We start from the raw sequence: 26,885 nt of genomic DNA on the forward strand, positions 1-26,885 counted from the left end.
CTTTTCCAAAAAAAGTACTATAGTAGGGAATCTTGAGAAAGTAGGAAAACTCGTAATTGTTGTCCATCTTCTACTTCGAGCACAAGAGTCTTGTGAACCTGTCTTTAGTTTAGCCTTTTTGTTGCCCCACAATTTAATTCAAGTATTAAGAATAAGTCAAACAAATAAATTAAACAAAACGCCCCATACTTTCTAAAATCTAGCATATTCACCCCTCCACTTTTCCACTGCAAGCTTTCCCCTTCACTGTTTTCCTTTCAGTCACACCGCATTCAACTCCTTTTACTCTCTCTCTCTCTCTCTCTATCTCACACACTTTTTCTCACTCTCTCTCTCTAGCCTACTCTATACCTATACTCACAGTTATCACACACTACTGCGTATGTGTATGTGTGGGGGCGACTGTGCCCTTTTTCTGTCTGTTTCTCTCTCTACTTTCTCTCTCTACACATATACATATACATATACATATACATATACATAACACGGTTATGGCGGCATTGTGTAAAATAGTGAAGTTAGGCTTAAGCTTTGATGAAGTTAAGAGAGAGAAAGTGAAAAAAGTGTGCATCGCTTCCAAGGCAAGCTAAAATAGATAGAGAGAGGAGAGAATATCCAATCCAAACACAGTACTCCCTTCTTCTTTTTCATCTCTCACCTAAAAGTCACTCTTTTTGATACTCTCATTGATTAAGAGAATAATGATGTTTTTCATCACACCTACTTTTAGATCTTAAGACCAAAGCGGAGAAGATGTACTTTTTGTTCATATTTACTCCTTATTGATTAAGGTATTTTCTCAACTGTAAAATGCATGCCGCAACTTCTGCAATTTTTCCTTTTTGTAACGCTTTTGGGTGGGACATATTTTTTATTTTATTTTAAGCAGCAGAAATTTGACGCTATAAATTTTATTCAGATGTCGCTGAATGTAGGTTTTAATTGTCTGTGCTTTTCAGCTTTTACATTTAATTTATCTGTTTTCTGATGAATTTTTGCGGATAAATTTGTTTTAGAAATTTTTGTAGATAAAATGGCGACAAGACAAGCGAAATCCCAAAAATTGAGCTCAAGAGTAGCAAATTCACCTGCGTCATCAACCACATCATCATCTAAGCAGTTTCCAGAAAATTCCATAGAAGGCGTGAGCTCGCCGGCGTCCTCATCAGCGAGAAGTAAGCCGCAGTACTATTACTCGGAGAGCGCCTCCGCAGAAACGACGGAGAGATCCAAAGAGAATGTTACAGTGACAGTGCGGTTCCGACCTCTAAGGTGGAAACTGATTTTACTGTGTTTTAGAAATTGGCATAATTATTTTTTGTTTGGAAAAATTTAATTTTGTTGTTATGATTTAGTCCGAGGGAGATACGACAAGGGGAGGAAATCTCATGGTATGCAGATGGAGAAACTATAGTTAGAAATGAGCATAATCCTACGCTAGCGTATGCATATGGTATGTCTTGATGTATATTGCTATTCTTTGTGTATAGGTATGTCTTGATGTATATTGCTATTCTTCGTGTATAGGATAGAAGCATGGAGTTTGGTTCCTTATTGCTTGAATGCTACTTGTTCATATCTTTCCATTTTAGACAAAAGTGGTTTTTCCGAACTAGTCAACTTAATTGTGACTAGAGTTGTAATTGCAACATTTCTTTTAAAAAAAAAGCAACATTTCATATGAAGAATAGAACTTTTCTACTGATACAAATCACGATGTCTGCCAACTACGTCATAATGTTATGAAGTTCAATTGTACTTATCAGAAGAAAGAAAACAAATTATGAAGTGCAATAGTGATGTTCGTCAAATACATAACGTTAAATTAGCATGGCAAGATCAACAAATTGTAGATATCCTAATTCACTTTCAATGGTAGGAATGAAAACTCAATCGTATATCCAGTGATAACATTTTCAAAGAATTCTGGAAAAATCTCAAGTTGCTACATCTTGCATGCTGCGAAGGTATATGAGTTCCTTGAGCTAGAAGGAACTAGAAGTTGAAACTTTATCCAAATCGTCAATTGAGGTCATCTCAAGGAAATGGCTTCACTTTATCTGTGACTGAAAATTTAGTATGAGGATGCTTCAGCATCCCCCATAGCAGACTTGATTGTTTGAGTCAGGTGTTTGATTGTTTATTGCTATTTTCGTTTGTTTCAGGTAGTTGGACTGTTAGAGCTAACCATTCTCTCCCAGATGGCTTATTTCAGCAAAAGCATAATCTTTGTTCAGTTTATTCTTTTGTTGTATTGTGTCAGAAAACTGTTTCAATAATTGAATGCGTGACTTGCTTTCCATGTGCTTTATAATGTCTTGGTCCTTCTGCATCTAACTACTGTCATAGGCACTAACTGCCAAATTCGGTTTGCTCTTTACAGATAAGGTTTTTGGTCCTACCACCACAACACGTCATGTCTATGATATTGCTGCACAGCATGTTGTTGGTGGTGCCATGGAAGGCATCAACGGTATGTAGCTCTTATCTTATGATCAAGGGTTATGATTATACAAGTAATTGGAGTTCATATAGCCCCTTGTATGTGCATTTGCTGCTGATAGATACTACCATTTATGCGTTAACTTTCCTAAAGATATTCCTTGAAATCCATATTGCAAAAGTATACAAAAAACTACTCCCTCTGTCCCAAGTTACGTGTCGTACTTTCCGTTTTAGTCTGTCCAAAAAAGAATGTCATGCTTTATTTAGAAACAATTTAACTTTTAAACTTCCAGCTTTACCTTTAGTGAAATGATTTACAGTCACACAAATATCTATGGTTTGTTTTAGACCACAAGTTTCAAAAGTCTTCCTTTCTTTCTTAAACTCCATGTGGGGTCAAACACCGCCACATAAATTGGGACGGAGGGAGTAATATTGTTGTAATGGAATGCTCATTTGACTTTCAATTAGTGCCTAGCCTAATGCAAATACCTCCGTGGCAAAGAAAAGTGGTAGCCGGGATGAAACCTTTGCCATCTACGACATGTCTTGAGGTTTTCAGCGAGCAAGCTAGTGGAAAGTTTGTTGAAGAATGATAACTTTTTCCATTGAGTTTTGAGCTATAAATTGCAATTTGGCCTCTGTTAGGTAACAGTTTTATCTGTAGTAACTTATGCCTTGTAGGTTGTAGTTCCTTGTCTGAGAGTAGTTTCAATTTTATTACCTACTAAAAACAAGTAATCAGTTTCTTGCAAAAGATCTTCTTATCTGTGATCTTGCTGACTTCTTAATCATAAGCATCCATGGCGATAACCTACATGTGCTGTAATATACAGTGAATAGCTTGAGCTGAAGGGTGCAGTAAGGTTCCTGTAAATGATCCACGTAGTTGAGACAAGGCTTTGTCAAATCCAGTTCTAGGATAGCTTTCAGAAACTGTGACTTGAGAATATTGAGATTTTCGAGCCATATCGTGTCAACCCTAAAGATTTAAATGCTAGAACCCTAGTATGTAATGTAGGCGTAAGATATCTCTATATTTAAGATATACTACTTTACAGGATTTGATAACCTTGACCAAGCTGAGGGAATTGTGATTTATTGCAAGTAATGACATATAAACTAGTACTGTGTTCAGCTCTCTGATTTGCTAATTGGGAGAAATATGTGCTCGTATCTGTAGCTTACTGCTTCAATAGTAATTGATAATCCAGTATATATTGTATTGAGCAAAGGAAATATAAATGACCCACCAGAGTACTTTTAAACTGAAAACAGCACGTATTTGATAGACTGGTAATATTGTTGTAGTGTCATCCTAGTCTTTCTTCTGGGACCAACTGTTGTATTCATTTGTTATGGTACCCCTTCACCCGTTACCATGTATACTGCTCCTTTATTGATTTTTGGAATGAGGTTCCTTCAAATCCTTTGTGGAAACTTGAGATGCTGATATTTTCTTCATTGAATTTTGGACTGGGTTTCCTTCATCATCGTTTTCTTTCAATTGCAGGCACGATCTTCGCGTATGGGGTTACGAGCAGTGGGAAAACCCATACCATGCATGTAAGAGAATTGTTTCTAAATTGTTGATTTTTTTCTACACAGAGCATGTCTTTTCCCTTTTCCAGCATGTATCTTTGTAACTGAACTATCCTTGTGTGAGCGTACAGATTGAACATGATTTAGGAGTGAGAATTTTTCTATAAGGATCTTACATTTGGAATAATGACATGCCTATTTGATTACTTACTTCTTCATTAGCTTTATTTTATAGGTCTTTGGCATTTTATATTATTAGGTTTTCTGATGTCCTTTCTTCAGGAAAGGGATTGTGCATGGTTTCTGTCTTCGAGAAAGCTACATTGGTGTCTATATGAAAAAACTTATGCTAGAGTTGGACAGTAATTGTTATCTCTAGTTAAACATGCTACTATATATGCACTGCTATGTGGTTTAGACTTTGGACAAGGAATCATTCCTCTACTCTTTTGTAAACAGGCTTTTATTCTAATGCTGTGGGGATGACCTCATTAAATGAGTTCTCTGGATAAGTGCTACACAACTATATTATTTCCTGCTCATGGGAACCCAATAGATTGACTCTTTGCTTTTATAAGCAACAACAACGACGACCCAGTAAAATCCCACAAAGTGGGGTCTGGGGAGGGTAGTGTGTACGCAGACTCTTTGCTTTTCTTGCTTTGAAATTATTCATTGGATATATTTGTGATGATTTCCTCTTCGCGTGTATAAATGAAACAATTAGCTATTTTTGCTCACTAAAATAGTAAGCCCGTTGCAGTCATGCCACTCATAGAAGATTGGATTGAGTGGATTCCAAAGAAACATGTAAACTTATCCCCAAAAGCAAAAGGAAAATATCTAAAGGAAACATGTTGTAACATATCAGATTGAAGAACTCAAAAACCGGTGAACTAACGGGATTAGATGAAAGGTCTGTTAATAGATAAAACTCTATTGCAAACTTCTCTCGTTCTTCCTATTCTTTTGAATAGGTCGTGCTAAAGGAAAAATAAAAATGAGATATATATTTAGCCACGCGTCAGTTTAGCTACACTCTGTATATCATTGAAAGGGTTTTTGAGATATCATCTCAACTTGATGATATTTATGTAGTAGCTATCCTAGCACAAAAATAAGGACGAGAAACAACAGTAGATATTGAAATTGCTTACTGTTCAGCGAAGACTGATTGTATGAAACTGATCATTGTGAAGGAACTTGAAATTATGTACATTTCTTGTAAGACTCAAGTGTTATGATAACAAGACCATGGTAAGATTTTTTTTTTATAAGGTAAATAATTTTGTTGAGACTTAAGTATGTAAAAGATGTAGGATTGGAGATCCCGTATACTACCTGTGAGAAAGCACAGGAGAAAATATATTATTGATATTAGATACTCAATACAATACAAGAGGTCTTTATTTATAGTTATACTCTATAAGGACATATTACTCCTATTCCAATGTTAGACAAGACTACATTATGTACATATCTGTAAACTAACACTCCCCCTCAAGCCGGTGCATACAAATCATATGTACCGAGCTTGTTACATATATAACCAATACGAGGACCAGTGAGGGACTTGGTGAAAATATTTGCAAGCTGATCATTCGACCTCACAAACTTTGTAGCAATCTCTCCTGAAAGTGTCTTTTCTCTGACGAAGTGACAATCAATCTCAATGTGTTTAGTTCTCTCATGGAACACCGGATTTGATGCAATATGAAGGGCAACTTGATTATCGCACACAAGTTCCATCCGACTGATTTCACCAAATTTCAACTCCTTGAGCAATTGTTTGGTCCAGACTAGCTCACATGTTGCCATAGCCATTGCTAGATATTCTGCATCTGCACTAGACCGAGCAACTACATTCTGTTTCTTGCTCTTCCAAGACACCAAATTTCCTCCTATTAAAACACAATATCCAGACGTAGAACGTCTATCAGAAGGTGATCCTGCCCAATCAGCATCTGAGTATCCAACGATCTGCTCATGACCTCGTTCCTCAAACAGTAACCCTTTGCCTGAAGCCGATTTTTATATACCGAATAATGCGGACAACTGCATCCCAATGACTATCACATGGAGAATTCATTAACTGACTTACAACACTCACATGATAAGAAATGTCGAGTCTAGTCACTGTGAGATAATTTAATTTACCAACCAATCGCCTATAGCTTTCAGGATCGCTAAGTGGCTCCCCCTGTCCTGGCAGAAGTTTAGAATTCAGATCCATAAGAGTGTCAATAGGTCTGCAACCTATCATCCCCGTCTCCTCAAGAATGTCTAAAGCATATTTTCTTTGAGAAATAACAAGCTAGACTGAGCAACCTCAATACCTAGAAAGTACTTCAATCTGTCTAGATCTTTAGTTTGGAAGTGCTGAAAGAGATGCTGCTTCAGATTGGTAATATCATCCTGATCATTGCCAGTAATAACAATATCATCAACATAGACTGCCAGATAAATACAAAGACTTGAAGCAGAGTGCTGATAAAACACAGAGTGATCAGCTTCACTACGAGTCATGCCAAACTCCTGGATAACCGTGCTCAACTTACCAAACCAGGCTCGAGGAGACTGCTTTAGACCATAAAGTGACCGACGCAAGCTAACATACAAGGTCACGAGACTCCCCCTGAGCAACAAAACCAGGTGGTTGCTCCATATAAACCTCATCCTCAAGATCACTGTGAAGAAAGGCATTCTTAATGTCCAACTGATAGAGAGGCCAATGACGAACCGCAACCATGGATAGAAAAAGGCGGACCGATGCTACTTTAGCCACGGGAGAGAAGGTATCATTGTAATCGAGCCCAAATATCTGAGTATATCCTTTTGCAACAGGTCGATCAACCTGGCCATCGGGACCAACTTTGACTGCATAAACCCAACGACAACCAACAATAGATTTACTTGAAGGAAGAGGAACAAGCTCCCAAGTACCACTTGTATGTAAAGCAGATATCTCGTCACTCATAGCCTGTTGCCATCCTGGATGAGACAACGCTTCACCTGTAGACTTAGGGATGAAAACCGAGGACAAAGAAGATATAAAAGCATAATGGGGAGATGACAGACAATGATAACTTAAACCGACATGATGGGGATTAGGATTAAGTGTGGTTCGTATACCTTTCCGAAGTGCAATCGGTGTACTAGGAAGAGACAAGTCCGCAGTAGGAGCAGGGTCAGGTGCAGGACGAGAACCAGTTCGGCCTGATGTAGGGCGCAAACGACGATGATAAGTCAAGAGTGGTGTTCTTGTGGCTGGGGATCTAGGAGGAACAACACTAGACTCCTCAACGGTTGGTATGGGTGAAACTTCTGTGGTCGAAGGTGGAAGAGGAGCTAGTAAACTCCTCAAAGGTCGGTATAGGTAAGACCTCAGATATATCATGGTGGTCAGCAAAGGTAAAGAAAGGTTTAGACTCAAAAAATGTGACGTCAGCTGACATAAGGTACCTACGAAGATCAGAGGAATAACAACGATATCCCTTTTGTACACGAGAATAACCAAGGAAGACACACTTGAGAGCACGAGGAGCTAACTTATCTTTCCCAGGGCTAAGTTATGAGCAAAACACGTGCTCCCAAAAACATGAGGTGGAAGAGAGTATAAGGGTGACTGGGGAAACAATACTGAATGCGGAATCTGATCTTTGATGGGAGATGAAGGCATCCGATTAATCAAATAACAAGATGTAGAACTGCATCGTCCCAAAAACGTAACGGAACACGAGATCCAATTAGAAGTATGCGAACAGTCTCAATAAGGTGCATATTCTTTCTATCTGCAACCCCATTTTGCTGAAGGGTATAAGGACAAGATGTCTGATGAATAATACCTTGAGAAGTCATAAACTGCTGAAACTGAGAAGATAAATATTCTAAGGCATTATCACTACGAAAAATGCGAATAGAAACACCAAATTGGTTTTTGATTTCAGCACAGAAACTCTGGAATATAGAAAATAACTCAGAATAATCTTTCATTAAGAAAAGCCAAGTACATCTTGAATAATCATCAATAAAACTAACAAAATAACGAAATCCCAAGGTTGGACTGACTCTACTAGGACCCCATATATCAGAATGAACTAAGGAGAAAACAGACTCTGCATGACTCTCAACACTATGCGGAAAGGAGGCTCGAGTATGTTTCCCAAGCTGACACGACTCACAATCTGATGTAGACAAACTAGATAAACTAGGCATAAACTCGGATGTCCTAAATGTCTTTGGATTAGGTCTGGAGGATCTGTAACTAGACATGTTGTGGAAGGACCGAGTGAGTTAAGGTAGTAAAGGCCTTCTGATTCACGTCCTGTACCAACTGTCTGTCCCGTACTGCGGTCCTGCATAATAAAAGAATCGTCAATAAAATATATACCACAATGGAGAGCACGAGTCAAACGACTAACAGATGCAAGACTGAAAGGACATCCAGGGACATAAAGAACGGAATCTAGGGTGATAGAAGATAAGGGATTAGCTTGTCCAACTCCTTTTGCTTTAGTTTGACATCTATTGGCTAAAGTAATAGTGGGAAGAGACTGTGAATATACAATATTCGACAAAAGTGATATATTACTAGAGATGTGATCAGAAGCGCCCGAGTCCATGACCCATGGTCCAAGAGTACTAGACTGGGAAACACACAAAAGAATTACCAGCAACAGAAGTATTAGTTTGAGCAATCGAAGCTACTTGTGGAGATGTCTGCTTACTTGCTCGATACTGAAGGAGCTCATTATATTCTTCTTTAGATAAACAAAATCCCTGGTTACCTGTAGTCTCGGTATGAGCAATGTAAGCATTTTTTGGTGGACGACCATGTAAGGAATAGCACATTTTACGAGTGTGTCCAAGTTTGTGACAATAAGAACACTTGGGTCTAGATCTTCCAAAACGACCTCCTCCTCGTCTATTCTCCATAGTTTGAGACGCCCGAACATCCACTGTCTGGGATGCGAGAACAGAGGAATCAAGTATCTGTGATGAGATCACTGGGTGACTTGGTGCTGCAGCAAGGCGGAGTAATCGAGAGAATACTTCATCAACTGTGGAGACAGTCGGACTAGCCAAAAGTTGGTCGCGTACTGAATCAAGATCATTAGAAAGTCCAGCGAGGTTAAGAACTAGAAACATCTCTGTCGCTGCTCTTGTTGTTTTTCAACACTAGTAGAAACTGACATCAACTTCTCATATTCCTCCATGACTGCCTGTACTTGACCCAAGTAAGTAGACATATCTAATTCCTGCTTCTTTAAGTTTGTCATCCGCGATATCATATCATAGAAGCGAGATATGTCATTAGTGTATAGGGTACGAGCCTTTTCCCAAACCAAATAACATGTCTGGAATGGACGAAACAAAGGCATCAACTTGGAATCAATAGATCGACACAAGATGCTACATAACTGAGCATCGATCTTTGCCCAAAGTGCTATCGCCTTTTCATCTCCTTCGCTAGACTGTTTAATTAGATGATCTTGAACACCTTGACCTTTACACCACAACTCGACAGATGAAGCCCAAGCTAAGTAGTTTGAACTTCCCATTAAAGGTTCCGAGGTAATCATAACACTAGAGCTTCCAGAACTCTTGTTTCTAGACCCAAAAACATCAAAGACATCGTTACAAATTATTACCAAATAAGAGAAAGAATTAACTGTAATCCACTGAAACGGAGTAAGGAAATACTGTAGCCGTCGGAATCTTACTGTAGCTGCCGGAAAAGAACACTGATCCCGCCGGAAAAAAATATAAAGGTGGTCGGAATTTGGTGTAACCTGGATGGGTAGGCTCGGAATTCCCTTGCGAATAATCTGTCCCAAAGAAATTTTTCCAAAAAGTGATCGGAAAGGGCTCCACGCGCCGGCGCGTGACATCGGAACTTCGCCGGAAAAATTTCTTCCGCGCGTGGAGGGTCTTCTGTATGGGTTGGTCGCCGGAGGCCAATCTACTTCGTGGTGGTGTTGGTTTTTACACAACACTGACGAAAAATGGCTTTTTTTTTTTTACTGCGGCAGACTTGTGTTTGCCGGAAAAAAAGACTTCCGGTTGACTGATTTCTCTTCCCGGAGTCACTGGAATTTATGCACAGCGATAAATCTCTCACGATTGCTCTGATACCATGTGAGAAAGCACGGGAGAAAATATATTATTGATATTAGATACTCAATACAATACAAGAGGTTTTTATTTATAGCTATACTCTACAAGGACATATTACTCCTATTTCAATGTGGGACAAGACTACATTATGTACATACCTGTAAACTAACACTACCAATATACCAAAAAGTAGAGAATCTACTCAAAAAGTAGGGAACCTACACTCTAGCAAAGACACTCAACCTTCTAGAGAAACTGGAACTTCATGGGTACATCAGAAAGCTAGACTCTATCCCTTCAAATGCCCTCCTAATTCCTATGACCCTCATGAGAGCTAAATGAGAGTTTTCTCCTCCTCTTCTTGAGAGCCCAGTTGTATGAAATGTCGTTAGACCAACTGTACGACATGTCCTTAACTTTGCCTAGCATCATTCATTGCATTCCAAACTAGCTTAGCACTCACAATACATGGGTAGCAATGTGACAATGCAATAGGAGATGGTTTACGTCCTCACGTGAACATGTACACATGAAACATTAGCTAGCTGCATATATGATCTTCCTCCTCCTCCTCAAATTGTCTTCTGTTTATATCGCCACCTCTCTGCAAGCCAAACAAGGAAGCACTTATTTCTTGGAGACCTAAGGGTCCATATCAAGAGATGCAGAAACTTCGTTTCTTCTCTCAACAATTACCTATGGTAGTATGTCTTAACAGAAAACAATCACTTTGTGCACACCATTGTTTGAAGTGCAAACTTCTCTAAAGTGCATGGCGTCACCCATGAAGTGATAACCCCTTTTCATCGCTTTAAGAGACAAAGTGATGGCTTTTAATAACATTGATTCATACTACAAGGAGTTCAGAAATCTTTAAACTGCCTTGACAAGTGCAGGTTTCACATTATCGGCTGGTGCTTTATTTGCTTAAAGATTGGAGCTTGCTATTACAGTTTCCTGTACTTTATGCTAAATAGGGGCCTATCTAGCTGAATTTCTGTTCATTTAAGGGACAGAATCTGATAACTATATGTAACTTGTGTCTCATCATAGGGTGATCAAAGATCTCCTGGTATTATACCATTGGCTGTGAAGGATGCCTTCAGCATTATTCAAGAGGTACTTCTTGTTAGTACAAACTCATTATGGATTATCCTCTAACATAAATACTTTGCTGAGTTTGTTGCTGGTTTAGACCCCGAACCGAGAATTTCTGCTTCGTCTCTCATACCTGGAGATCTACAATGAGGTGCGCTTCCAACCATTCATGAAGAAATTGGCAGTTTTTTATAATTTTTTTCTGTCTGTAATTCTGTTTTTTGTGTTTTTTTTCTATTTACTAATATTGTCTCCCTTTGCTTTGTATCTTTCTTCTGGATTTCATGGTGTTCCTATTTATCTTGTGATTGTTGTTGTGATACTAATATTGTCTCCTTTTTGTCATTTTGTCTTTTTATTTTTTTGAGCCGAGGGTCTTTCGGAAACAGCCTCTCTACTCCTTCGGGGTAGGGGTAAGGTCTGCGTACACACTACCCTCCCCAGACCCCATTAGTGGGATTTTACTGGGTTGTTGTTGTTGTTGTTGTTGTTGTTTCAAGTCCGTAATTCTACTTGATATATTGTGTAGTAACTGATAACTGTTAATCCCATTATTTTACTTGACCTACTTTCCTTTTTTTGTTTATCGGCTTATTCTAATTACTTAGCCCCTTGTAATTAAACGGCTTAGTTTTTCCATTTCCATGACTTCTGCTTCTGTAGATAATTATACATTTTGGTAAAGGAAGTTACATCTTTTCAACAAATAGCCACCATTAAATGAATTGACACAGAGATAGATACTCGAGAATGGTTTATAAGAATACATCTATTTAACCTTGGTGAAGAAAAGAATACATCTAGTTAATTATTAAAGAAATTGAGTAACATGTACTACTTGTTATGTAATACCACTACATTTATAAAGAAATTCTGAAACAATTTTCTTTTAGAAAAAATTTCTCTCTCAAGTCTAAAAACGTCGGGGTAGAATGAGCAATAAAACTATGACCCATGTTTCAGTTTTCTGTTTTTGAGATATAAGCTATCAATCATCTGACGTGTAAGCAAGATTCATGTCTAGCATAAGGCTTTGCCATGATCTTGAAGATTCATTGAACTGTTTCCTCTCCTTTTTTTTTTAATGATGGTGGTGTCCTGGCCAGATTGTGTGCACCTTGATTGACCCGATATCACAAATGTTGGGTAACCCTATGTTGCTCGGACTCTCCCAAAATATCGTCGGTGCGTGTAGGATCCTCCAGTGCATTTTTGGAGGATCCGACACGGGTGCGATAGCATTTTGGAAAGTCCTAGCAATATAGACTTTGCCCACCAAGGCCTCAGGCAAATGGAAGAAAACACCTAGTGCTTTTTTACCTCTATCGGGATTTAAACCTGAGACTTCATGGTTCTCACAATTCACTGACCACTAGGCGACACCTTGGGCGCCATTGAGCTACTTCCCATACTCCCTCCCCCCCCAAAAAACCCAAAACCCAAAAAAATAAAACATACAATTGCTATTTTTTCTCATTAGTCTCCATTGCATGCCTCTTTTTATATCAGCCAGACTACTAATTTCTTCTGTTTAATTGTGATTACTTGAAAACTAAAGGGTTGATGCTTCCAGTTCTGTCAGTTGATTGTTATCTTTAATGTCTGCTCTATTCAGGTTGTTAATGACTTACTAAATCCAGCTGGACAGAATTTAAGAATCCGAGAGGACACTCAGGTTTCTTTTCCATTAAGATTCTAATGCATGTTCTCTTATAATGCTGATAAACACCTATTTTTCTTTATGATGCGCATTAACCCATCAACTTTATGGCTTCCTTGCTCTTTCATAACTTCTATTAGCAGCTTTCGATTTTCTGCTAGTGCTAGGTAGCCCTTTTAATATTAGGAAACTGCCACTTCTACATCTGGGAGGAAGTGCATTTTAAGTGAAGAGTGATCTGTCTATTCTTGGCACCTTCTTGGTTCAATCAATGACATTTCACTTAAAATAAAAAAACAAAGTTCATTGAACAGCCTCTTGGACACATATCTACAGAAGTAAAACGTTGTTAACCTGCAATGTTGGACAATCATAATAATATGCATGGACAGTTGCTTCCTTAGAAATGCTACATTGATGGCGGGATCAGCATATTGTTCCAAATACTAGATTCACCTCCAAGCTTACCAAATCTTAAAGGGACCTCTAGCTCAACAACAACAATGCCTTGAACTATATTATCCGGAAGAAGATGCTGGTTATTGAAAATATCTCCATTGCTTGGGGCTAGCCATTGCCTCATTAGTTAGTAGCATCTTGTATAATAGACCATGGAGCATGTGATAACTTGGGGGTTAAGCAGTTGCATGAATCACTTGGTTACTAAGATAACTTGGAAATTAAGAAATACTTGCGAAGCAGGCTACCTTTGAAATAATACTGAGTAGAAAGTTGAAAGACCTTTTGAACTCTGCTAGCAATTCACTTCTATGTTTTTTTTCCTTTTCTCCTGTTTTAAATAAACAACTTTAGTGGTAATTCTATAGATAATGAAAAGAAACAAAGAGGGGGACTTGACTGCCTTAGCTCTTGAAAAAATAAGAAATGAGCAGGTTCAATCCCTAAGCTAAGAATGGACGTTCAGACCTTGACAAAAGTGTAGGAGCTAATCCTCTAGAATGTAAGAAGAAGGTTTCTTCATATATATAATAGGAGTACTCCTGTTTACAAGGTGAAGCATAGCTACTTTGGCTACATGATTAGCTTTACAAATTTAGCTTCTACTTCAGATAGAATTTTGAGACTCGAGGAATTCAGTATTTCCATCTTTGGATTTTGATGTATAATGGGTCTATCCCTTTACCTATCTCTCCTAAATACCAGCCTGGTTTGCCAAGGGATTTGAACTCGTGATTCGCGCCTACTACACATCTTGTGTTGGACAACCTTGACCATTGAACCAAAGTTTTGGGAGCCACTTTGCTATCAATTCTTCTTATTCTTCTTTTGGCTAACAACTCTTATCAACCTAAAAAGAGACTTTTTAACCTATCAATCCCCAAAAAAGAAAAAAGGCTCAGCTAGCGAGAGCTTTTACCTGATATGTTGGAGAGAACTCGGGAACTTAACAGATATATTATCATGATTCACAATTTCATCGTCCACATCTTAAGTGACCCAAGCTTGACTTACATGATTTTGCTGGCAAGTGGCACATAATAAAATTACCCATAATTTTACACTTAATGTTTATCTAAAAAAAGAAAAAAGAAGAAGAAGAATTTACCCTTAATGTAGTAAGCAAAACCACACTAAGCTCACATAAATATCTATTGCAAGATATATATACCACCATGGATCTGATAAAAAAAATACATACCAGCACAGATACTTCCTGTTTGGAAGTAAAAAATGTTTCGGCATCTAAAATGGCAGCTTCTTTCTTAACGTTTAATGACTTGTACAAATCTAAATGTTGTTTGTTGAGATCAAAATTTTCGGTCAGGAGCATCATCAATTATGCTTTTAAGAAAATAGATTTTTGAGGCTGATCGTACTTATAACTGATTTCTATATATAGACTGGCTGCGTTACTGTGGTTTGCAGCTCCATAAGAATATTCTTTAGATTGGATATAAATTAATTTGGTCTTGCAGGCATTTTGCAAAAAGCAGTACTTCTATGGTACTATCTTGAACTACAACCTAGGGTTCTGTTTGCTGCTTATACCTTTTTCAATCACTGTAACCTAATATCACAATCACTTGGTTAGTGCACACAATATGCACTATCATGGTTATAGCACCTGTAGAGTCAATCTCTGAATGATTTTTTATGGGTTCTGTAGCCATCTATCTATGTATTAAATTCTACCAAGCATCCTCCTGATGGGATGACCAGGGTGATACTAAATCTGCAATAAGGGCCTAGAAGCGTTTAATCTTATGTATTAAACGCTTATGATCATGCAGGCAGAGTGTCCTTTACACTGTTCTCAATGAGCTTCTATCTGCTTTAAACAAAGTATTAAATGCTTATTTTCTCAATCTGCAGTGGTCTTTTTTATTATTTGCGGTGTTCATGTTAGTTTGTAAGTTATTACTTATGTGCCTTTTCGTCCATCCCAAGCTATTTAGTGTGTTGAATCTTCTACTTGGTGCTAATTGCTTTGAATTTCTACAGAATGTTGCCTTTCAGTGTTCTGATTTCTTAATATACAGTGTTCTTATTAGTTGTTCTCCTTATTTATTATAGGGTACCTTTGTGGAAGGAATTAAGGAGGAAGTCATTTTATCCCCTGCTCATGCTCTATCCCTTATTGCTGCAGGGGAAGGTATAAGCTGATGGTTTTCTAGTTACAGTCTAACTTTCTTTAACAAGAGAAAATATAAACGGAAATGTTCCATTTTCAAGTTTCAGTCCTTGTCTATTTTTGTATCCATGCAAAAGCATACATTTTAACAATGTTGATCAACAGCTATCCGCATATCACGCCAGTTTTTTCTGCATGTAATTTGTTTTAAACCAGTTTTTTTACATTATTGGGAAGTACTTTTACTATTAGATAAGAAACTCAACAACAATAACAACAAACCCAGTATATTCCTGCAAGTGGGGTCTGGGAAGGGTAGTGTGTACGCAGACCTTACCCCTACCTAGTAAAGGTAGAGTAGATAAGAAACTCAAATTTGCTAAATATTACATGCCAAAGGAGAGCATATGGGTATTAGTAATGTTTCCTAATGTTGTGATATTTGAATTCAGAGATAGTTTTCCTGTTTCCACGTTTATTCCTTTTGGCGACCATTTTTCACTGAATTGGTCCCTCTAATTTGGTATTATTCAGTATGGCCCTTGACTATCATTCTTATAGGTTTTCGGTCTGTCTATCAGGCCCTCAGCTAAGTTAGCCTTTAGAGAAAAGAGAAAGATCTGCAGGAATGCATACTGTAGAAGGTTTAGATTGGTGTATGCTATTCTGAAATAGGAAGGAACATCAAGATTACATAATCACAGGCATATAATCTTCCGAGTTATATTTACTGATCCTAGTTGATATACAGTAGAAAAGGGCAGCCCGGTGCACTAAGCTCCTGCTATGCGCGGGTCCGGGGAAGGGGCGGACCATAAGGGTCTATTGTACGCAGCCTTACCCTGTATTTCTGCAAGAGGCTGATTCCACGGCTAGTTGATATACAGTATGTTTAAAAAATATATTATCCCACAACCTATACATAACCGAACACTTATTACACCAAACATATAAATGCAACAATAAAGGGCTCTCATCCTTCTTGTTCGTTCATTCTTTTAGGAATGGTTCATATCTCTTTTATGTCTTTCGTTAAAGTTTACAGTTATATATTATGTTTTACGTATTTTGAATATTGGGTTTTCTACCTACAGAGCATAGGCATGTTGGTTCCACAAACTTCAATCTACTCAGTAGCAGAAGTCATACAATATTTACGCTGGTACCCTATGTTTTTACCAGTGAACTATAAGTCCTACATTAGTTATGCTATTTGATTTTTCTTGCATCCGGAGTTTGTTGAAACAATGCGTGTATAGTAATTTGAGTGAACTTTCTTTTGACAGACAATAGAAAGTAGCCCCTGTGGTGAATATAGTGGAGGAGGGGCAGTTACCTTGTCACAGCTGGTAAATACTCTGCTATAGACTTGTTAGATCTCAACATATTACTTTGAACAAATCATGTGTTTCTCACTGGCTTAAACTAGTTCTCTCTTTCTAATAACTAATTATTGGGTCAAGTTCTGTTATTTGTCTAAAAGAGTTTATCTTCGTTTTGATCGAAAACTGCTAACTCTCCATTTCCCACTTTTCTGTTTCTTGCTTAAAAAAAAATGCTTGCAGCATCTTATTGATTTGGCAGGTTCTGAGAGCTCAAAGGCTGAAACCACTGGTGTGCGCAGAAAGGAGGGATCTTACATCAACAAAAGTCTACTGACTCTTGGAACTGTAAGGACCCAAACATCTCCACTGTATCATCGGTGTAATAGTTTTGCTTAACTAGTATCTCCTTTTTGACATTTCAGTAATAAATTGGCTTACTTGTTAAAGAAACTTATGTACAGAAAGCACTAGAGCTTTTTTTGATCTATCATCAAGTAGATTGACTTGGCATTGTAATCTGCATAAAAGACTGAAGATTTTTAGAATCTTGAGACTTTTTGATGATTTATTTTTGAAGAACAAAAGTATAGCTGTATAACTTTATGTATTTGATGAACAAGGTCAAGCTAAAAGAGGTACGTAGTGCATATTGGTAGATGATGACTTTGTGAAAGTGGTTTAGAAGGAGCATTGTATGATTCTTTGTTGTCATTAGCGGACTCTAAGGCTACATAAAAAGGTTTAATTTCTTCACTAAAGAACTCAACATAATGAGGCTTGTGATTAAAAGAACAAAAGGAAGCAAGAAAGGGGAAAAGGTTCCCATCTTTGGTTTTCATTTGTTTTGGGGGTAATGTTGACGTGTTCTCCTTGCAGGTTATTTCTAAGTTAACTGATGGGAGAGCTACTCATATACCATATAGAGATTCAAAATTGACCAGGCTTCTTCAATCCTCATTAAGTGGTCAAGGACGTGTATCTGTAGGTTCTTCATTTCTTATGTATTGATGTTGTTAAACATAATGGCTTCTAGTGAACCATGACTATCATACAAATGATCCTTATTAAACAGATGTTGAATTAATGAGAATACCTTACCAATCTGTTTTTCCTTTGTCTCTAATAGTTAATCTGCACTGTGACTCCTTCGTCAAGCAACTCTGAAGAGACACGTAACACATTGAAGTTTGCTCACCGTGCTAAACACATTGAGATTCAAGCAGCACAAAACAAGGTCAGACGAGTGCAGATACATGTCTCTTTTGATTATTTTTTTTGGTCAGTAAAGCTTGAAATGGGAACTGTTAATTTGCAGATAATTGATGAAAAATCACTTATCAAGAAATATCAAAATGAAATTCGTCGTCTGAAAGAAGAGTTAGAACAACTGAAGAAAGGCATCGTTACAGTTCCACAAATGAAAGATAGTGGAGAAGATCTTGTGCTCCTGAAACAAAAGGTAACCTTGAAAGAAGAGCTTTCTCCTCTGGCCTCTAAATTTTTTTTCCTTTCATCAGTCTGCAATATTGACTGGAAAAGTACATACTTCTGTTTCATTCAACTTTACCAAAAACTACAGCTAGTTTTCAGTGAGACTGAGTTGAAGCCATTTCCTCGTGATCAATTTGCACATGAAGCCTGCTTTCTTGCAGAAGGGCCGTGGAGGAAGTGTGACAAGAATGGGGTGGGATGGGAAGGGGGCCTTTTTCTATGAAACCAAAGTGAATGAATAGGTTAAACCTCCTTATTATAAAAAGAAAAAAAAGAAAAATGAATAGGTCAAACACATTTAGTTAACGTATTCCTTTATGAACGGGCATAATGGTAGCTTTGTCAGAATTTTTCATCTTTCTCTTTACTCAGCTAATTTATGTTAATTATTTTTATATAGAAGTTTGGGATTGAGGCATAGATTTGTTGTTTATTTTGATATTTTCAGTCTGTACCTTTCTGGTTTTCCTCAACTGGCTTGCATTGTTTTATTACTGATCATTGAGTGCTACGTTCTGAATCCCTCTTTGGACTATTCAATGATCATTTCAATAGAAAATTTAGCTGCCAAAAAATTACTAGATTTAATGTGATCTAATTGAAGCCTTCACACGTAAAGAATATTAGCAGCTTGCTGTCTCAGGCCTCTGGCTCTCACCGAATAATCACTAGATTTAAATCTTCTGCGCATATTTGTTGTTTTTCATGTCTGTTCCTGCTCCGTAGGTTTTTTTAGTAGATTTTATGTGAGATTTTTTTTTTTGATTGAAGCCTCATATTGTAAAGAATACAAGGTTTAGCATCCTGTTATCTGGCTGGTTCTTGAAGTAATTGATGGCCATCTCAGGCATCTGGATCTCACCGAGTAATCACTGCAATTGTTGTTTCTTCAGTATTATCACTAACAAACAGTGTTTGGTTACACTAAATTGGAAGTTTTGTGAGCCTTACTTTATGACATTTGCTCGGAGTGTACAATGATTTGTGCCTATTTGTAATGATATTATCTAACTAAAGTCCATCTACTTTGACATACTTTGTAAAGCTAGAAGATGGTCAAGTCAGACTACAGTCGAGGTTGGAACAAGAAGAGGACGCTAAAGCAGCTTTGCTTGGTAGAATACAGCGTCTAACAAAACTAATTCTAGTATCCACCAAAACTTCACAGTCCTCAAGATTTCCTCATCGGACTGGCCCTAGAAGAAGACATTCCTTTGGGGAAGAAGAGGTGCTGTTACTCGTAATTATTCCTTTCAATTGATAGTTGCCTTTGCAGTATGTATATTTAGTTTGAATCACTAGATAATATGGTCTAAGCACTTAATTAAAGGGATGAACCTGTCTTTACAGACTTTTGTACTGTTTTTACAAGGTCCAACTGTCCTTTTTCCTCTCCTTTTTTGAATGTATAGCTTGCATATCTTCCGCATCGAAGACGAGATCTCATCTTGGAAGATGAAAATGTCGATTTGTATGTTTCGGTTGATGGCAACGCAGACACTTCTGATGATACATTCAAGGAGGAAAAGAAGACTAGGAAAAATGGATTGCTTAACTGGTTTAAGCCACGGGTATTTGTAATCTACTCTATTGTAGCTACAACTACTTCACAGTTAACATTTCTGTTTCATGATTTTGCTATTATGTTGGTGCATGGACATGGAACTGTTTTTAAATACCAAAGTAACAAGCATATTAAAAATGAGGATCCAAAACCCTTTTATATGACTACATATGACAGAGATTTTTCCAGCCTATGACATGTCAAAAACTTCTTTAAGTGTTTGTTATCTCATGGTTATTCAAAATCCCATTTTGTACTCGGGGAAGTTGGCGGCAGTAGACACTAGAAAGTAATATGGAATAGACCATGTCGATTATTGACTAAGGAAAATTTTCATTTTATGGAATCAACTGAGGGACAGCTTATTTTGTTCCCAGTGTACTCTTTCTCTTCTTTATTTTTGCTATAATTGTTCTGACTTTTACTTAAAAAGTTGTAATATAATGCATTTGGGACAGTGGATGAAAGGATTTCAGAGGTTTTAGTTGAAAGAACATATATTTTTTCTGTTCTTGCTTAACTACTCTTTTCAAAGGCGGATAAAAAAACCAGTATTGCTCTCTACGTAGGGAAAAGGGAAGCTAGTTTGATTACAATTATAGAACATTTTGAAAAGTTTGGGTTGATCAACAATCGCATGGTTGGTTTAATTCTACGCCTACCTTGATTGCATTCTTCAGTGCAGTCTATATTGCAACAATTTCTAGTGTTTTATGCTATCTATTACTTATGCTGCTTCAAATTCTTCTCTCATTCTCAGAGACGAGACAGTGGGTCAGGTACCTTGGCGAGCACTAGCGATAGATCCAGTGGACTCAAGTCAACTAGTACACCATCCACTCCTCAAGCTGAAAATCATCATATGCAATCGAGAAACTCACACTCTACACCCACAGAAAGCACACCTTCGGCAGAGCGATTATCTGATGTCAGATTGGATAAAGAAGTTTCAGAGGATAACCTTTTGGACCAGGTGACTCCTGTGGTATGGAAGTTACATTTTTTCTAAGTTCAGTAAAGAAGTAAACATTATTATATCTATTGTATGTCATGTAGCAAACCAAAATATAGGGTTAAGCAGAGTTGGGTTAAATATAATGGTGATCAATAAAAGAAGCTGTTGAAAGATTCTTCCACTTCTAGGGTGCGTGAAGCTTCTGGTGTGGTTCCAGATGAGGAAACTAGTGATTGGATCCGAAGTTTCTCTTCATGAAATAAAGACTAGAAAACTACCCATATGGAAGTTCAGTTATGAATCTCCCTACTTCCCCGAGTTCTTGGGTACCTTTTGCTTGTAAAGGAGAGAATCACTTGCAGCTTTTGTGCTTCTGCTTCGCTTCTGTTACTATCTTGTTGTTACTGCTTTTTCCATGTATGTCTTTTTCCGGGGTTATATCGGAAACAACCTCTCTACCTGCACAAGTTAGAGGTAAGGTCTGTGTACACACTACCCTCCCCAGACCCCACTTGTGGGATTCCACCGGGTGGTTGTTGTTGTAGCACTTATAACTTGCTGCTTTGTGCTCAAGCATACATAGACAATTTCATGTGTACAGTGCTTTTTCATGGTCTGGTAACTCATAGTTTTACTTCTTGTGTAATAGACTAGCATGAAGACAATTGATCAAATTGACCTCCTAAGAGAGCAGCAAAAGATTTTGTCCGGTGAAGTGGCACTGCATACAAGTGCTTTAAAACGGTTGTCAGAGGAAGCTACACAAAGTCCAAAGAAAGAACAAGTGCAAGTATAAGTCATGAAACAATATGTTATGCATCTTATTTTTTCTAACTGCAACTGTACATATTTTCTGACATTTGGGTCTTTGATTGGCTAAGATGGAGATTATGACATTGAAGGATGAAGTAAAAATGAAGAATGAACAAATAGCTTCATTGGAGAAGCAAATTGCTGAGTTCATTCTTAGCCCCCGTGAAAAGATGGAGAACCAGGAAGAAACGGTTGTAAGTTTGGCTTCTTCTACATCAAAAAACATATTACCATTTCAAACAAAAAAAAATAATCTTGCTTCTACTTTGAATGGCAACAGATATGTCAAAAATATATTTCCACCTTTTAAGCTGTTTTTCTTGTCTGCACTCTGCAGTCTGTTGCAGAGCTCTTGGCACAGTTGAATGAGAAGTCTTTTGACCTCGAGGTAGTATGACTTGCATGTCTTCATTAAGAATATTGTTTCTTCCATTTCTCCTTTGAGTTCAAGTTTATGCTTATCCTTTCAATTGTAGTAAACTTATATTGCTATTGCCAGGTTAAAGCTGCCGATAATCGAATAATTCAGGACCAGCTAACTCAAAAGGTAGACTGCCTCTTTCAGCTGTTTCCTCATTGAATTTTGATTGCTCCAAGGAAACTCTGTTCCAATGAGTTTTCTTATTTTGACAGACCCATGAATGCCAGAATCTACAAGAAACAATTGTGTCCTTAAAGCAACAGCTTTCTGATGCGCTAGATCAGAGAAACCGCAGTCCATCAGTAGCCCATTCACAACGCCTATCTGAGACAAAAAGTTTACTTGTGGAGCTAAGAGCTGAAAAGGAGAGTACTGCCTTAAAGGATGCAAAAGAAGCATTACTCTTACAGGCCCAGGTTCCTATCTATTTTTCTCTGTCGAGTAGAAACTCTTGCATATCACCTACTATCTTGTTGGCCACTCCACTCTTATACCTTGGGTGTATATATATTTGTTACAACAGACGAAAGAAAATGATATGCTAAAATAGTAAAATGAAACAGGAGTCTTACTAGAGGGATAAAATAAGCCCCAAGGTTAAGGTTGTATTCTCTCAACATTTTACATTTCGTTCCCATTTTTGATTTGCAAAGTGTTTCTCCACATAACGTTCTGCAAATTTCTTTAGGCTCTCTTATTGTGGTCTGCCACCTACTATTAAGTATGCACCCTGACAATCATATTACTGTTGTTTAAATTTAAGGAAGTATATGTGTATGTAATTTCTGGCTTGTTATCTTTTTCTCCTTTGCAATACCTAATTTGTGAGGCTGAGCCTTTTTTTATCTGAGTGAAAGGGGCTGCCTACCCAGCTTCCGGCCTTCCATCACAAGTATATATCCTCCGGAATGGCTTATTGCTTCAATTTATTCATATTTAAAAAGTTTCTCATGTTTAATAGTAAGTGAACTGACTGCTCTAACTGATGATTATGTTATGGCATTCTCTACATTAGATGGAGCTTCATTACTGTGTAGGTAGAGGTGTTCTTTTTCAATGCTCTGAACAAGTACTCAACTATTTGGTTTAGAACATTGATTTTTCAGACAAGATTAGAAGTGTAGAAATTATCTGGATGATTTAGAAGATTCCACTTTCAGGAAAGATCTGAACTAGCGATTTTCTGGAAGGATTGATTGTATTAGGATCCGACTTAGATCCCTCGAGTTGTCTTCAGGAAAGGTTTTCTTTCAATGACCTACTCTTCCGATGAGGTTTAACCCCCAAAAAGAGTGACATGATCTGAAACAGCTTAGATCTCTGAGTTTCCCTTCACAACTTTAGGAAGCTTTGCTTTTGAAATCTCCAAGTCTGTAACTTGGTATAGAGGTGAGCTCCTCCATCGTCGTGATTTCATGCGACATTTAGTTGTTTTCTCATCCACTTCTCTACTTTCAATGAGAATGTAGGAACAGAAAGGGTCTTCGTTGCAAGTGTTTTCTCAATGTTTTCGTGTGTGTCTCCACTTCTCTACTTTCAATGAGAATGTAGGAACAGAAAGGGTCTTCGTTGCAAGTGTTTTCTCAATGTTTTCGTGTGTGTGGGAGGGAGGGACTTCACATGTTCACTTTTAAATTGGGTTATGGCAATAATTAAACACCAATCTTACTCAATATAGTGTGAAGAGAGATACTTACCACTCTTATTAATAAATAAAGAGAGACTTACCAAAAAACGGTTTGAGAAAAGATTCTGATTCACTTACAAAAGAACACCTCAGTACTCGTGCATAAAATTTACCCAAATTGGAAGTCATCCACTAGATGCATAATTTTGGTGTATGTGATAATTTATACCATATATTGTTTCTCTGGTTACTATATGTTATAACTGGAAGGACTTCACTGATGGGGCATTGTTATATTATGGCACTTGGAGACGATTGCAGATTTATGTTTATGCAACATGTTTATATCACACACAAAATGTTCAAATACTTGAGTACCAACAAGTGTTCCATAAATATTAAGTTGGAGTTAACATTTTTATGTTACGAATCAGTTGTCATCCACTACAATGTTTCAACTGAATTGCTGTTTTTGCTTCCGTTAGGCAAGAGAGATTGAAGAACTCCAGCAGAAAGTAGTGGAACTGGTTGAAGCGAAGGAGCAACTGGAACTCCGGAACCACAAATTGGCTGAAGAGAGTACATATGCCAAAGGGCTAGCATCTGCAGCAGCGGTTGAATTAAAGGCACTTTCTGAAGAAGTTGCAAAGCTCATGAATCATAATGAGAAATTAGCTGCTGAGCTAGCCGCCCAGAAGAATTCACCTACCCAGCGTAAACCAAGTGTTGCCACGCGAAACGGAAGAAGAGATGCTCACCCGAGACGAAATGAGCAAAGTGTGTTGACTGCAGATATGAAAAGAGAACTGGCTATGAGCCGTGAAAGGGAGCATTCATATGAAGCTGCTCTTGCGGAAAGGGATCAGAAAGAGGCTGAATTACAGAGTAAGGTTGAAGAGTCCAAACAAAGAGAAGCCTATCTTGAAAATGAACTGGCAAATATGTGGGTTCTCGTGGCAAAACTAAAGAAGTCTCAGGGAGTTGATTCTGATCTTTCTGAATCAACCAGATCAGAAAGCCAGAGAATTGATGCTTTTGAGGTTTGGGATAGTCTTGTGCAGTCTAGAGGACTTCAGTAAGGGAAGTTTGTAATAGAAGCAAGAGTGAGTTGTGTGCTTGTATGATAGTTTAGTGGGATTGTTGCAGATTAGGAGGGGGCGTTCTTTGTCTATTCTATTTCCCCCTTATGCTACTGTAGATAAATCAGTCGTGAGGGGCTTTCTGAATTGTACCTTGCACATTGAACTTACTGCTTTTGTACAGAGGTTGATGTTTACAATTTTTGTAGCTGTATGTTGATGATAGGGATGTATTTTGCACTCACTAATTCTGGGAAATTGGCAAATTGGTTCGCTCCTCTTTACCAGTTGTCTCTACAAGGCAATAACTATCGTATGGTAAGAAGTTATTTTTTCTTCTTGAGTAGAGCGTTTCATTTTTTGAGTCATCAAATTGTTGCATTTGAGCAATAAGAAAATTTTGCCGCTTACTATGTCGAAGATAGAAATAAATTTAGTTGGACATATACCTTATTTTGAGAACTCATTTAATTGACACTTGTAATATTTCAATATGATAAATGCATAAACTTAAGCCAGTTACTACTGCATTCACGACCTAGCTGGTCTACTAGCATTATTTGCTCAAAGACGCAGACTTTCTTGTACTCAAAGTGAACTGTTTCAATTATTTTGTTTTTGGTAGTCTCTCATCTTATCTGGTAGACTGGTAGTTATTCGATTCCAAAGTCGTAGAAACAGATACATCACGGTGAAAAGAGGGCTTTCTCCTCTCCTCTTTCCCTAATTTATTTTGTATCTCACCGTCTTTGAGCCATATAAGTTTTGACATAACTTTTCATATCATTTTTGCCTATTATATTTAGTAGTTTCTTCTTTTACTACTTTTATAAGTTACAAGTTGAATTAGTAACTTAAGCTTGGTGCACTTAGATTTTGTCATGGAGGGAGTTTATCACAAGTAGTAATTGACCGTATCATAAAATGACATGTTTTGGCAATTTAAAGAGGAGATCACCAAAGGAACCAACCCAACTTCAATAGCGGCAGCATTACCTCTGTTCATCGGTTACAAAGCTGGAATTACAGGCACCATCCCACCCCTTCATGTTTGGAGTATTATCCGATGATTTGTCTCTTGAATATATGCATCAAGATCAGTTGAATATATGCACATAAGTCACGGTCTTAAGCTTCAATGATGCCCGAGAGACTGGAGCTTGATTAGGCTTGAGAAGATAAGCATATGAAGTCGAGCAGGAGTTGTTTTCTCCCCAGCAATGGTCTGGGGAATTGCCATGGCTGCCAACCTCTTCAAATTGCCATTGTGTTGGCAGATATTTGAGATCATATTTGAAACAGTATCTACTTCCTCTGTTTCAATCAGTGTTTTAAAAGGCGGGGCGAGGCGCACCAAAAACGTCCCGAGGCGATGATGTGGGACGAAAGTCTCAAGAGGCGTACGCCCGGGCGTTTGAGGCGCGTTTTTTTAGTGAGGCGTAAGTACCAGAGACTTTCAAATTAAAACAAAATTTGTTGAATAAGTCCATATACTACCCAAATTCTCAAAATTCAGCTTGGTAATAACTAATAACTCAAAAGTTTTAAAAAGGAACTGAAATGTATTAAATTTAAAAATCAAGACCTTTTTTTACTGATTGAAGCACTAATTCACGGTCTTTCCCAATTCTTTATCTTGTCCGCTAGTCTGCTAATATCTCCCAAAAGCAACGAATATTCAATTTGTTTTTTACAAATACAAAGAGAACTCTATTCTCTTTCGTAGCATCAAATTCAAAGTTCAAATTGTAGGTTAGTATCCTTTTTTGTTCCTCCATATAGAAAACTTTATTCTTTTCGACTCATGTTACTTGTACTTCTAAGTAGCGTATAATAGATTGTTTTGACTAGATTTTTGTGCTTTTAGACTCAAATTACTTGTGCTTGTAAGTAGCGAACAATAGATTGTTTTGATTAGTTTTTTTGTGGGGATGGAGCATATATATATATTTCACATATTTATAGTTTTCTTCAATTTTTATGCAATTTTACCTGTTTATAAATATTTACTGTCATTATATTATTTTATAAAATATTAAAAATTAAATACCTATGGGGCTTATGCCCCGTGCCTCGGGGCTTACGCCTCGCTGAAGCATATGTAAAACGCCTCGCCTTACGCCCACATCTTTTAAAACACTGGTTTCAATTAATG

General features: G+C 37.6%; 1 protein-coding gene across 10 annotated transcripts; it reads left to right on the forward strand.

The window, feature by feature from the left end:
• Positions 1–204: 204 nt before the first annotated feature.
• Positions 205–25,073, forward strand: LOC107759931 (kinesin-like protein KIN-7K, chloroplastic). 10 transcript variants are annotated; one of them, XM_075252416.1, is made up of 25 exons: positions 312–629; positions 731–791; positions 1,017–1,272; positions 1,356–1,453; positions 2,384–2,473; positions 3,959–4,011; positions 11,158–11,223; positions 11,300–11,353; positions 12,818–12,877; positions 15,398–15,476; positions 16,550–16,617; positions 16,742–16,804; positions 17,021–17,125; positions 17,657–17,761; positions 17,907–18,014; positions 18,096–18,239; positions 19,317–19,499; positions 19,684–19,842; positions 20,596–20,820; positions 21,440–21,580; positions 21,672–21,797; positions 21,941–21,991; positions 22,103–22,150; positions 22,237–22,440; positions 24,137–25,073. In XM_075252416.1, the coding sequence occupies exons 3-25, from the start codon at positions 1,034–1,036 to the stop codon at positions 24,728–24,730; spliced, it is 3,063 nt and encodes a 1,020-aa protein (XP_075108517.1). In that variant the 5' UTR covers positions 312–629; positions 731–791; positions 1,017–1,033; the 3' UTR covers positions 24,731–25,073. The 10 variants fall into 10 exon arrangements, with proteins under 10 accessions (XP_016433428.1, XP_075108518.1, XP_075108521.1 ...); XM_075252418.1 differs by having other exon boundaries at positions 20,596–20,808; XM_016577942.2 differs by having other exon boundaries at positions 205–791; positions 20,596–20,808.
• Positions 25,074–26,885: the final 1,812 nt, after the last annotated feature.

This window comes from Nicotiana tabacum, chromosome 4 (genome assembly GCF_000715075.1).
Source record: "Nicotiana tabacum cultivar K326 chromosome 4, ASM71507v2, whole genome shotgun sequence".
Taxonomy (NCBI): domain Eukaryota; kingdom Viridiplantae; phylum Streptophyta; class Magnoliopsida; order Solanales; family Solanaceae; genus Nicotiana; species Nicotiana tabacum.